The sequence below is a fragment of the Rattus rattus genome, chromosome 10 (assembly GCF_011064425.1).
Source record: "Rattus rattus isolate New Zealand chromosome 10, Rrattus_CSIRO_v1, whole genome shotgun sequence".
NCBI classification, from domain to species: Eukaryota; Metazoa; Chordata; class Mammalia; order Rodentia; family Muridae; genus Rattus; species Rattus rattus.
This window is the reverse complement of record NC_046163.1, coordinates 75,989,463-76,004,121: the sequence shown is the minus strand read 5'-3', so window position 1 is coordinate 76,004,121 and position 14,659 is coordinate 75,989,463. Positions and strand designations below refer to the sequence as shown.

Sequence of the window (14,659 nt, the reverse complement as noted above, 5' to 3'; positions counted from 1 at the left end):
GTTTTGTCATGGAATATCTTGGTTTCTCCATCTATGTTAATTGAGAGTTTTTCAGGATACAGTTACCTAGGCTGGCATTTGTGTTCTCTTAGGTTCTGTACGACATCTGTCCAGGATCTTCTGGCTTTCATAGTATCTGGTGAAAAGTCTGGTATGATTCTGATTGGTCTGCCTTTATATGTTACTTGACCTTTTTCACTTACTGCTTTTAATATTCTTTCTTTATTTTGTGCATTTTGTGTTTTGACTATTATGTGTCAGGAGGTGTTTCTTTTCTGGTCCAATCTATTTGGAGTTCTGTAGGCTTCTTATATGCCTATGGGTATCTTTTTTTAGGTTAGGGAAGTTTTCTTCTATGATTTTGTTGAAGATATTTACTGGTCCTTTGAGCTGGGAGTCTTCACTCTCTTCTATACCTATTATCCTTAGGTTTGATCTTCTCATTGAGTCCTGGATTTCCTGTATGTTTTGGATCAGTAGCTTTTTCCACTTTACATTGTCTTTGACAGTTGAGTCGATGATTTCTATGGAATCTTCTGCTCCTGAGATTCTCTCTCTTCTGTCTCTTGTATTCTGTTGGTGATGCTTGTATCTACGGCTCTTTGTCTCTTCCTTTGGTTTTCTATATCCAGGGTTGTTTCCATGTGTTCTTTCTTGATTGCTTCTATTTCCATTTTTAATTCCTTCAATTGTTTGATTGTGTTATCCTGTAATTCTTTCAGGGATTTTTGTGATTCCTCTCTATAGGCTTCTACTTGTTTATTTATGTTTTCCTGAAATTCTTTCAGGGATTTTTGTGATTCCTTTCTGTAGGCTTCTACTTGTTTATTTATATTTTCCTGTTTTTCTCTAAGGGAGTTTTCATGTCTTTCTTGAAGTCCTCCAGCATCATGATCAAATATGATTTTGAAACTAGATCTTGCTTTTCTGGTGTGTTTGGATATTCTCTGTTTGCTTTGGTGGGAGAATTGGGCTGAGATGATACCATGTAGTCTTGGTTTCTGTTGCTTGGGCTCCTGCGCTTGCCTCTCGCCATCAGATTATCTCTAGTGTTACTTTGTTCTTCTATTTCTGACAGTGGCTAGACTGTCCTATAAGCCTGTGTGTCAGGAGTGCAGTAGACCTGTTTTCCTATTTTCTTTCAGCCAGTTACGGGAACAGAGTGTTCTGCTTTCGGGCGTCTATTTTTTCCTATCTTCAGCTGTTCCTGTGGGCCTGGGTCTTGAGTTCCCCAGGCAGTTCGCTTGGAGCAGGTAGGTTTGTATTACCTGTGGTCCTGAGGCTAAAGTTTGCTCGTGGGGTGTTGCTTATGAGCTCTCCATGGGGGCAGCAACCAGGAAGATCTGCAGCGCCCTTTCCGGGAGCTTCTGTGCACCAGGTTTCCAGATGGTGTTTGGTGTTTTCCTCTGAGGTCAGAGATGTGGGCAGAATGTAGTCTCTTCTGGTTTCCCAGGTGTGTCTGCCTCTCTGAAGTTTTAGCTCTCCCTCCCATGGATTTGGGTGCAGAGAACTGTTTATCCCGTCAGTCCCTTCCGGTTCTGGCGGTGTCTCAGGAAATTATATTCTTGCTTTTTGTACACTGTAGTTTCTCTCCTTGTATTGGAGTTTTCGATCTGTTATCCATTGTAGGATTGGATTTGTAGAAAGATATTGTGTAAATTTGATTTTTTATGGATTATCTTGGTTTGCCATCTATGTTAACTGACAGTTTTTCTGGATATAGTAAGTTGGGCTGGCATTGTGTTCTCCTAGTGTCTGTATGACATCTGTCCAGGATCTTCTGTCTCTCATAGTCTCTGGTGGGAATTCTGGCATAATTCTTATAGGTATGCCTTTATATGTCATTTGACCTTTTAGCCTTACTGCTTTTTATATTCTTTGTTTTGTGCATTTGGTGTTTTAACTATTATGTGATGGGAAGAATTTCTCTTCTGGTTCAATCTATTTGAAGTTCCGTAGGCTTCTTGTATGTTTGTGGGCATCTCTTTCTTTAGGTTAGGGAAGTTTTCTTCTATAATTTTGTTGAGTATACTTACTGGCCCTTTAAATTGGGAGTCTTCAATTTCTTCTATACATATTATCCTTAGGTTTGATCTTCTTATTGTGTCCTGGATTTCCTGTATGTTTTTGGTTAAGAGCTTTTTGTGTTTTACATTGTCTTTGACAGTTGTATCAGTATTTTCCATGGTATCTTCTGCCCCTGAGATTCTCTCTTCTATCTCTTATATTCTCGTGGTGATGCTGGTATCTTTGGCTCCTTGTCTCTTCCTTAGGTTTCCTATATCCACGATTGTGTCTCTTTTTGCTTGCTTTATTGTTTATATTTCCATTTTCAATTCCTTCACTTGTTTGCTTGTGTTTTCCTGTAATTCTTTCAGGGATTTTTGTGTTTCCTCTCTAAGGGCATCAACTTTTTTACTTGTGTTTTCCTGCACTTCTTTAACGGAGTTCTTATGTCTTTCTTAAAGTCCTCCGTCATTATCAAATAATTTGATTTTAAATCTAAATCTTGCTTTCATGTTGTGTTTGGATATCCAGTATTTTCTTTCGTGGGAGAACTTGGCTTCGATGGTGCCAGGTAGTCTTGGTTTCTGTTGCTTAGGTTCCTGCACTTGCCTCTAGCCATTGGGTTGTTTCTGGTGTTTGCTTCTCTTGCTGCTTCTGACAGTGACTTGACCCTACTGTAGGCCTCTGCGTCAGCCCTCTTTTAGAACTGTATTCCTGTTTCTTTTTCAGCCTTTTCTGAGAATGTGTGCTCTGATTTCATGTGTATCAGCACACCTGGAGACTCTCAGCTCTAGGTGTGAGCAGGAATGAAAGGGTCCTGCCTCTGATTGTTCCTATGTACTTGCAACCAGCAGGCACAGTTGGCACTATGGGATTCCCTCTTTTGTTGGACTGTGGGCAGAGGGTAGTCTCCTCTGACTTCTCAAGAGTGTCCTAACTTCTGAGGGTCCAGCTCTCTCCTCCTTGGTATTTGGCTGCAGGAAGCTGTCTGGCCAGTTCAGTTCATTCCTGGGCACAGACCAGAACCATGGATACTGGCAGCTGTCTGTTTCTACATCCCTTTGTCCAGAGGCACTGTGCAGTTTCCTCTTGGACCAGGCATGTAGGCAGAGGTGTGCAGAGGTGGCAGTCTGTCCTGAAGTCACAGAATATCTTCCTTGGTTAGGTTTTTACTAACTTAACACAAACATGTGTCATCTGAGATATTGAAATTTAGTTGATAAAATGTCATTGAATGGGCATATTGCCAAGTTGGTGGAGTATTTTCTTCATTAGTGAATTATGTGTTAGGGAGAGCCTTGCTTACTTGAACAGTGCCTCATAGGCAGGTAGTCCTAGAGTATATAATAAGGAGGATGAACAGGCTATAAGGGTAATCCAGTAATCAACATTCTTTCATGGATTCTAGTTCAGTTCCTGCCTCTGGATTCTTGGTGTGAGTATTTGCTATGACTTCTTTGCATGATTGACTTTAAACTATAATACAAGATAATTTTTTCTCCCTGGGTTGATTTTGGTTATGTTATCACAGCAATAGAAACATAGCTAAGACAATGTGTTGTTGAATTATTAAATTGGCATATTTCGTATATCTATGTTGATATTTTGAAAGAATACTTCAAATATATTCTTTTAAGAATTTTTATTTGGTTGTGAGCCTAGCCTTTAATGGCTGAGCCATCTCATACAGCCAACAAACTAGATAAGATGGATGAAGCAAAGAAGTGCAGGCTGACAGGAACTGGATATAGACCTCTCCTGAGAAACACAGTCAGAAAAAGGCAAATATTTAGGCGAATGCCAGCAGCAAACCATGGGACTGAGAACGGGACCCCCGTTAAAGGATTCAGAGAAAGGATTAAAGAGCTTGAAGGGGCTTGAGACCCCATACGAACAACAATGCCAACCAACCAGAGCTTCCAGGGACTATGCTACTACTTAAAGATTATACATGGACTGACCCTGGCCTCCAACTACATAGATAGCAATGAATAGCCTAGTAAGGGCACCAGTGGAAGGGGAAGCCCTTAGTCCTGCGAAGACTGAACCCCCAGTGAATGGGATTGTTAGGGGGATGGCAGTAATGGGAGAGGATGGGGAGAGGAAAACCCATATAGAAAGGGAGGAGGAGGGGTTAGGGGAATGTTCATCTGGAAACAGGGAAAGTGAATAACAATTGAAATGTAAAAAAGAATACGAAATTTAATAAAGATTTAGATAAAAAAGAATTTTTATTTATATTCAGTTAATTTTTGTTAGTACTGGAGATTGAACCCAAAATCTCACACATGCTGCTCAACTGCTCTATTTTAGAGCAATAACTAATTATGGCACATTCTAGAAAGTTTTAAGTAGACATTATCAAATATTATATCAACACCATGCAATGTACCAATAAGTTTCTCTTCCAATTTGAAGATTTGTACCCTTGATCACCTTTCCCCTCCACAAGTTTTTCAGATCCCATTGTCAGGTCATGTGGTAACTTTAGTTCCAAGGGGACTAATAGTCTCTTCTGCCCTTTGCTGGCACCATTGTATCTGTGCACATATCTCTGCTCTCTCCCTCATATAAATGCACATTTAAAAAGAAAATAAAATATGTCAATAGATATATGGGCAGAAAGCAATAATATTTCAAATAAGAAGGTACTAAGTGAAATAACTGTCAATGTCAAAAATTTATAAAATTCTATATGAAGTGGAAAAATATTCTTAATTTTAGTCCGAGATTCCAAAGTTGCCATCCCTTTCATTCAAAGTTGTTTGGTCAGTAGCTGTACAGCAGTGAATGAAGTGAGTTTGAATGACAAATATATTCACACTATATACTGGGTACAATTTTATAGCTCATCGATGCTCTTTACTCCTGCTGTACTTGGTTCTGCTCTGTTTTAGACCAGTTCTTTTATTGTTAAACAGTGTACTGGTTGGTATAAATACTTCCTTAGATGGTTTCAAAAGAACTTTGTCATTGAACAATAATTGCTTCCATAATTATGCTCTAATTTTTAAGTGAAAGATCCCTAAAATAATCCATCAACATCTAAATAAATTCTACATTCAAACTGATCCTTTTCATGGTGAAGAAAAAAGTGTGTATGAAGAGTTATGAAACTTTACATACTTACCATTATAGAATAAGGTAACAAGATGGTAGTCTATACATGAGTGTAATGGTTCTCAATTTGTGGTTCCTTACCCCTCTAGGTAACAATTCTCAGGTTCAGAGAAGTCACAAAGCAGCTATGCTACATATCAGATATTTATAATATAACTCATAACCATATCAAATTTAGAGTTAGAAGTAAAATGAAATAGTTTTATATTTGGGAAGTGTTCTCACTACAACATTAAAAATTGCATTAAATGGTCACAATGCAATCTGAATGTCAAGCATTTGAAAGTTGTCTCTGTTTTTAAAATTGCTTTCATTCTGACTAGTTCGTGTGCTCAGGTATAGTCATCAGCCTCATTGAGTGTCCCCTTTTCCATCATCCTACCCCAAATTCAGTAAACTTATTCAGTGTTTACATAACAAAATTCATGTATATTAAACTTTTGAAATTGCTCTTATTCTTTGTTCATACCTACATGAACAAAGAGAAAACAGTTAGGGCAAAGCTTGAGGAGCTTCTAATTTTACATGTTTACCATTCCCTTTCAAGACAAGAATCCTTGGCATACATTGTTCAATTGTTCCATTCTTTGTGTGTACTTGTCTAATAAAATTGACTTAGTGCAGTTTTACTGATAGGAAAAGAAGTTCAACATTCATTGTACTCTTGGTGTGTGTGTGTGTGTGTGTGTGTGTGTGTGTGTGTGTGTGTGTATTTTAAAATGTGAGGAAAAAATTTAAATTTTATTATTTTATTATTTTAGGATATTTTGGGTAAATTCATGTGTGAGTTCATATGTTCAAAGAGGGGGGTCAAATGTTGATTTTTAATTATGCACCTTATTACCTGAGACAGAATATATATCTATCAGAATATATATATATCACTGAACCGGAAGCTTTGCATTTCAGTTAGGCTGTAATGTCCATGAGTATCGATGAACTCCTAGTCTTTAACCAATCCCCAACACTTAAGTTGCAAACATATGTGTAATAGTTTGTATATGCTTGGACCAGGGAGTGGCACTATTAGGAGGTGTGTCCTTTTTGGACTATGTGGTTCACTGTAGGTATGGGCTTAAGATCCTCACCCTAGCTGCCTGGATGTCAGTATTCTGCTAGCAGCATCCAGATGAAGATGTAGAACTCTCAGTTCCTCCTGCACCATGCCTACCTGGATGCTGCCATGTTCCTGCCTTAATGATAATGGACAGAACTTTTCAGCCAGCCCCAATTAAATGTTGTCTTTATAAGAGTTGTCATAGTCAAGTGACAAGAGGCTTTGTCCGGATCCGAGGTCTTTCTGTGAGGGTGTTTCGACGCGCTGGGCGGTTTGTGCCTTCATCGCATTCGTTAACAGGTCAAAATGCAAATCTTCCTGAAGACCCTGACCGGCAAGACCATCACCCTGGAGGTGGAGCCCAGTGACACCATCGAGAACGTGAAGGCCAAGATCCAGGATAAGGAGGGCATCCCCCCTGACCAGCAGAGGCTCATCTTTGCTGGCAAGCAGCTGGAAGATGGCCGCACCCTCTCTGACTACAACATCCAGAAAAAGTCAACCCTGCAACTGGTCCTCCGCCTGAGGGTTGACTATTAATTCTTCAGTCTGCATTCCCGGAAGGCACTGATGGCATTGCTCTGCACTCTAGCCATTTGCCCCAATTTAAGTTTAGAAATTACAAGTTTCAGTAATAGCTGATCTTCTGTTAAAAATGTTAATAAAAGTTTTGTTGCATGATAATAAAAAAAAAGGGTTTGTCATAGTCATAGTGTCTTTTCACAGCTTTAAAACCCTAACTAAGACAATATTCTATTGTGTATGTTTATCTTTGTCATCTGGGAATCCAAAGTCAATATTTGAATGTGATTACACTAAGTACTTTACCTACTGAGCCTTCTCTTTAACCCTGGAAAGCACATTATAGATTTTGGATGAAGTGAGAAACATTCAGTCACAGAAACATGTACCTATTGCACATGCATGCTATTTCTGTGCTGAAATTTTTGGACTGGGAGATGCCACATATCTACTAATATTTTATGAGGATACAGTAGTTATTTTAAGTATCTTTTAATAATTAATTATTTTATGAAAATGAGTACACTGTAGCTGTCTTCAGACACACCAGAAGAGGGCATCAGATCCCATCACAGATGGTTTTGAACTACCATGTTGTTGCTGAGAATTTAATTCAGGACCTCTGGAAGAGCAGTCAGTGCTTTTAATCACTGGGTCATCTCTCCAGTCCCCATGTAAATAACTTAATTTTTAAAAATTTCATCATTATTTCATGTGTATGGGTGTTTGTCATTATTCATGTCCGCTTACAATGTTTGGGAGACCAGAATAGTCTTTCAAATCCTTTTTAGCATGAGTGACAGATAGACAGAAGTGCCTTGATAGTGCTGGGAAATGTTTATCTCTAACAGGAACCAGTGCTCTTAAAGTCTGAGATATTTCTGCAGCCCCTTACACTTGCAGTTTAGAGTTCCTATTTTGAGTCCCTGATTGGAGAGTCTAAGGTGTTTCTAAAAATGTAGTGTTGAACAAATACTCTGCTGTTTCTGGGAATTTTCTGCATTATGGATGATGAGATCCAGTGACACAAGTACAGTTCACACAACATCCAAAGAAAGCAGATGTCTTTTGCACAAACAACACAAATGAGGAAATAGGAATCTTCAGAAGTGAAGCATATTGAGCAAAGTTGTAAAGCATGTTAGTGTGTCTGTGTCAAAAGGCTAAATCTCAGTATGATGCTGTGTTATCTAGTATACTATACTTCATCCAGGAGAAAAGAACATTTCAAAAGGTTTTCATGGACATTACAAAATAACCATACCATTTCCAATTTCACTTTTTACTAAGAAAATGTCTACATAAGAAAATATTTTGAGGAAAAGACCCATGCTCTTAATAATTGCAATTTTGTAAGGAGTTTGGTACAGTGAATAGTTGAAATGGTTAGAGATTCATAGATAAGATACATGGCTTCCATTGGTGTCTTAGTATGTCTTTTGCTGTGAAGAGACACTAAGATCGTCTAAACTCTTACAAAGAATATAATTTAATTGGGGTTTACATACAGTTCAGAGGTTTACTCCAGTGTTCATAAGGTAAGAAGTAGGGTAGGAAGAATACAGATATGGTGTTAAATGGTTAACTAAACGTTCTACATCTGCATCAGTAGGCATCATGAAAAAATGTAACAAGTCCTGTTTTGGGCTTCAAAAACCCAAAGCTAAGCTTCTGAAGACTTGTTTTGGGCCTCTGAAACCAGTGATACACTTCCTCCAAAAGGCTACACCTACTCACACATGGCTATATAATTTAAGAGTCCCACTCCTTATGGGACTGTGGGGGGAATTTTTTATTCAAATCACCACAATAAGCTGTAGAAAATTAGTGCTCCTGAGATTTTTCTTGTCTGAGGTTTACACCTTTTTTGTTCCTGGGCATCAAGAGCTAAAGATAAACGCAAAACTGTCTTTCTGGTCCTATTATTGTGCTGAGATCAAATCTCTATCAGGAAGTGAAAATTTTGGTGACTTTGTAATAAAATAAAAAGCATATACTGAGGGTTGGGGATTTAGCTCAGCGGTAGAACGCTTGCCTAAAAAGTGCAAAGCCCTGGGTTCGGTCTCCAGCTCTGAAAAAAAAAAAAAAAAAAAAAAAAAAGAAAAGAAAAGAAAAAAAAAAAAGCATATACTGCTCTTAATGTAATGTTAATAAATTATAGAAAAATCTAACACCTGAGGAAATTCTACTTTTTTCACTCCAATCATAGAAAAATGTAGGGTTTTTAAAATGCCCTGTTTTGATTTCTAGTACATACCATTTGTGTCTCTTTTAGGAAACCAAGGGGAAAAAAAACTGACATACTTTTAGTCTCCCGATAATTTTATGAGAATACTGAGATTCATAAACATAACTTTGTATTTCACCTAACTTGTCCACTTTTTTATCTTCATTAACTTGAGTATTTATTTACATTTCGATCGCTATTCCCCTTCCAGGTTTCCGGGGCCAACACCTCCCTAACCCCTCCCATTCCCCTTCTATATGCGTGTTCCCCTCCAAATCCTCTGCCCATTACTGCCCTCCCCCCAACAATCATGTTCACTGAGGGTTCAGTCTTGGCAGGACCAAGGGCTTCCCTTTCCACTGCTGCTCTTACTAGGCTATTCATTGCTATCTATGAGGTTGGAGGCCAGGGTCAGTCCATTTATAGTCTTTGGGTAGTGCCTTAGTTCCTGGAAGCTCTGGTTGGTTGGCATTGTTGTTCACATGGGGTATCGAGCCCCTTCATGCTCTTCCAGTCCTTTCTCTGATTCCTTCAACAGGGGTCGTGTTTTCAGTTCAGTGGATAGCTGCTGGCATTCGCTGTATTTATTTGTATATATTTGCTGTATTCTGGCTGTGTCTCTCAGGAGAGATCTACATCCAGTTCCTGCCAGAGTGCACTTCTTTGCTTCATCCATCTTATCTAATTGGGTGGCTATATAAGTATGAGCCACATGTGGGGCAGGCTCTGAATGGGTGTTCCTTCTGCCTCTATTTTAAACTTTGCCTCCATATTCTCTGCCAAGGGTATTCTTGTTCCCCTTTTAAAGAAGGAGTGAAACATTCACATTTTGGTCATCCTTCTTGAGTTTCTGTGAAACTAGGGTAATTCAAGCATTTGGGCTAATAGCCAATTATCAATGAATGCATACCATGTGTGTTTTTCTGTGATTGGGTTACCTCACTCAGGATGACATTTTCCAGTTCCATCGATTTGCCTGTGAATTTCATAATGTCATTGTTTTTGGTAGCTGAGTAATATTCCATTGTGTAGATGTACCACATTTTCTGTATCCATTCCTCTGTTGAAGGGCATCTGGGTTGTTTCCAGCTTCTGGCTATTATAAATAAGGCTGCTATGAACATAGTGGAGCACCTGTCTTTTTTATATGTTGGGGCATCTTGTGGGTATATGCCCAAGAGAGGTATGGGTCCTCAGGCAGTTCAATGTCCAATTTTCTGAGGAACCTCCAGACTGATTTCCAGAATGGTTGTACCAGTCTGCAATCCCACCAACAATGGAGGAGTATTCCTCTTTCTCCACATCATCACCAGCATTTGTTGTCACCTGAGTTGTTGATCTTAGCCATTCTCACTGCTGTGAGGTGAAATCTCAGGGTTGTTTTGATTTGCATTTCCCTTATGACTAAAGATGTTGAACATTTCTTTAGGTGTTTCTCAGCCATTTGGCATTCCTCAGCTGTAAATTCTTTTTTAGTTATGAAATCCATTGTTAGTAGGGTTATTTCTCTCCCTGCATTCTAACTTCTTGAGTTCTTTTTATATTTTGGATATAAGCCCTCTATCTGTTTAAGGATTGGTAAAGATCTGTTCCAATCTGTTGGTTGTCATTTTGTCCTAACCACAGTGTCCTTTGCCTTACAGAAGATTTGCAGTTTTATGAAATCCCATTTGTCGATTCTTGATCTTAGGGCATAAGCCATTGGTGTTTTATTCAGGAAATTTTCTCCAGTGCCCATGTGTTAGAGATGTTTCCCCATTTTTTCTTCTATTAGTTTGAGTGTATCTGGTTTGATGTGGAGGTCATTGATCCACTTGGAGTTAAGGTTTGTACAGGGTGATAAGCATAAATCGATATGCATTCTTCTAAATGTTGACCTTCAGTTGATCCAGCACCATTTGCTGAAAATTCTATCTTTTTTTCCATTGGATGGTTTTGGCTCCTTTGTCAAAAATGAAGTGAACATAGTTGTGTGGCTTCATTTCTGGGTCTTCAATGCTATTCCACTGGTCTACCTGTCTGTCTCTGTACAAATACCATGCATTTTTTATCACTATTGCTCCTTAATATTGCTTGTGTTCAGGGATAATGATTCCCCCAGAAGTCATTTTATTGTTGAGGATAGTTTTAGCTATCCTGGGTTTTTTGTTATTCCAGATGAATGTGCAAATTGTTCTGTCTAACTCTTTGAAGAATTGGATTGGTATTTTGATGGGGATTGCATTGAATCTGTAGATTGCTTTTGGTAAAATGGCCATTTTTACTATATTAATCCTGGCCAATCCATGAGCATGGGAGATCTTTCCATCTTCTGAGATCTTCTTCAGTTTTTTTCTTCAGAGGCTTGAAGTTCTTATTGTAAAGATTTTTTTACTTGCCAAGGTATTTTATATTATTTGAAGGTTGTTATTTCCCTAATTTCTTTCTCGGCTTGTTTCTCTTTTGTGTAGAGGAAGGCTACTGATTTCTTTATGTTAATTTTATACCCAGCCACTTTGCTGAAGTTGTTTATCAGCTTTAGCGTTCTCTGGTGGAACTTTTGGGATCACTTAAATATACTATCATATCATCTGCAAATAGTGATATTTTGACTTCTTTTCCAATCTGTATCCCCTTGATCTCCTTTTGTTGTCTGTTTTCTCTGCCTAGAATTTCAAGAACTATATTAAATAAATAGGGAGAGAGTGGGCAGCCTTGTCTACTCCCTGACTTTACTGGGATTCCTTCAAGTTTCTCTCCATTTAGTTAATGTTAGCAACTGCTTTCCTATATATGTCTTTTACTGTGCTTAGGTATGGGCCTTGAATACCTATTTTTTCCAGGACTTTTATTATGAAGGGGTTATGAACTGTGTTAAATGCTTCTTCAGCATCTAATGAAATGGTCATGTGGTTTTTATCTTTCCGTTTGTTTATATTGTGGATTACGTTGATGGTTTTCCATATAGTAAACCATCCCTGCATGCCTGGGATGAAGCCTACTTGATCATGATGGATGATTGTTTTGATTTGTTTTTGGATTCAGTTTGCATGAATTTTATTGAGTACTTTTGCATCGATATTCATAAGGGAAATTGGTCTGAAGTTCTCTTTCTTTGTTGGGTCTTTGTGTGCTTTAGGTATGAGAGTAATTGTGGCTTCATTGAAGGAATTAGGTAGTGCTCCATCTGTTTTAATTTTGTGGAAAGTTTGGATAGTATTGGTATGAGTTCTTCTATGAAGGTTTGATGGAATTCTGCACAGAACCCATCTGGACCTGGGCGCTTTTTGGTTGGGAGATATTTAATGACCGCTTCTATTTCTTTAGGAGTTATGGGGTTGTTTAAATGTTTTATCTGTTCCTGATTTAATTTCAGTACCTGGTATCTGTCTAGGAAATTGTCCATTTCCTGCAGATTTTAAAGTTTTGTTGAATATAGGCTTTTGTAGTAGGATCTGATGGTGTTTTTAATTTCCTCTGTTTCTGTAGTTATGTCTCCCTTTTCATTTCTGATTTTGAGAACTCTACTTTTTATTCATCTGTTGCCTACAGTTTTACCTAATTTTTTCTTTTTTTTAAATTGGATATTTTATTTGTTTACATTTCAAATGTTATTCCCTTTCCCGGTTTCCCCTCCAGAAACTGCCAACCCATCACCCTCCCTCTGCTTCTATCAGGATGTCTCCCCCATCCCTGACTCTACCTCCCTGCTCTGGCATTTCCCTTCACTGGTGCACCAAGCATTCACAAGATCAAGGACCTCTCCTTCTGATGTCTGACAAGGCTTTCCTCTGCTATGTGGTTAGAGCCATGCTTGGTTGGTTTACCTAGTTTTGATTCCCTTTTACTTGATGATACTTGGGACTTTGGTAGATGGTACATTGTATAAGTATTATTTATGTGTGAAAATCTTATAGTCTCTTTTACTGAACCTTCGTTGCCAATCTCTGTATATTTGTCATTGAAATAGAAGCTGATTAGATATTTAAAAGATGCATTGATCTATGGTTATAAGTCATTGGAATTCTATTTAATACCATGATCATTTGGTAAGTAAATTCTTCCCTAGAATCTAACTTTTCTATCCTTAGAGTATTGCTTTGCTAATAGTGATGTTTATAGGTTTTATTTTGTGAAGTAAGAATTTAAGTCTATTAAAAAAGTAGTCAGTTATTCCCAAAATGTTCATGCTACTATTGCACCAGTGAGACTATCTGTCAGGACAGTCATTTCAGTAGTTAATAGCTTCAAGTACAAAATCTTTAAGTCATATAAACCTGAAAAGTAAAGAAAATTCAAAATAAAAAATACAATATGAGGGAATTGAATATTCTTTCTTGCCAAAGAAATATTCATTGAACTAGGACTAGAAGGTAATACATTTGACAAAATGAACAACCTGCATTTCTTCCAAAGCACTGGCAACTTCATATTCATTGATGAGAAAATAATGTTGAAAACTCTTGTCAGTATCATGAAATGAAGAATCACATTTCTGGCTCTTAAGCAAAACTGAAATTAAAGGTGATTGTTAGACACAATGCAAGTTCTGGAAACCAAATCTAGTTTCATTGAAAAACAAAAACACACCAACTACTCTATGCACAAGAAATATCTCTGGCCCCACTTTTGTTACTTTTTTTTTAATCCATGTGTCTATGTGTGTATGCAGCATGCATACATCCATGCAGGTGCCCACAGAAGCCAAAAGTGTCATATTCCTTACAGCTGATGTTACAGATGTTTTATCCCCTGAAATGAGCTCATTAAATCAAACTACTCTTCTGGGAAAACAGTAATCAGTATTAACTCCTTTCTAACTTTCCTGCTTGATCTACATAAAATATATATTTTCCAGTTTAACACAGAACATTTTTAAGTGAATAGAAAACATCCTATTGCAAATACCTTGACAAAGCTATCTGCTTTCCCCAGTGACATTATCTCCATTCGTAGAATCAAACATTGAACTGATGAAGCTACTGAAGCAATTCAGTAAGGCTTTTGGCAGCTATTTCCCATTCCCATACCCCTTTGCATTTCTGTACAGATTGGAAATTTAAAAATTAGATTGAGAAAAGGGATGATGACTTATTACATGTTTAATCAAAACAGTGAAAAATATGCAAGTGAGGACAAAGAAAATGTATGGAATGGTACTAAAGAAGAGAAATATAGACAGGACTCATCTTTATATACAAAGAAGAATTTATAGTCCCACAACAAAAGCACTTAGAAATATTTTATACAAATATCATCGTAGACCAAGATATTTCATAATAGCATATCAGTATATATATAACTCAGTTGTAAAAGTCTCCTTATACAGTGCATACATGTAAAGGTTATAAATGATGTTCTTAGACACCAGGTTATACTTTTTTATTTTGAAATGTTTTTGTCTTTTCACTTGTCTTTTTAACTTGTTATTGATTCTTTGTGACTTTCCTATCATGTTTCCCAGTCCCACTCATTTCTCTGTAACCCGGTATTCCCTTCTACCCTTGGAAAACCTCCAAGTAAAAGCACATGAACAAAATGAATAAATAAATAAAACAAAACAGAGCATAGGAAACATTTTGTAGTTGAAGCCGTAGTGTATCGCTCAATATTTCCCTTTATCCACACATCTTTACTTATAAATGTCCATTGCAATGATTCATTGGACTGGTTCAAGATCTGTGGATTCTGTGTCACTATCAGTATTTGATCCTCATCAGGACTCTTCATGTTTATCCTATTGTTGC

At 37.6% G+C, this 14,659-nt stretch overlaps 1 protein-coding gene across 1 annotated transcript; it reads left to right on the top strand.

Annotated features, from left to right (window-relative positions):
- Nucleotides 1-6,398: 6,398 nt before the first annotated feature.
- On the top strand, nt 6,399-6,781 carry LOC116911541 (ubiquitin-like). The gene has a single exon (XM_032915529.1). It carries the CDS (start codon nt 6,491-6,493, stop codon nt 6,722-6,724), a length of 234 nt encoding a protein of 77 aa, XP_032771420.1. The 5' UTR covers nt 6,399-6,490; the 3' UTR covers nt 6,725-6,781.
- The last annotated feature ends 7,878 nt before the right edge of the window (nt 6,782-14,659 follow it).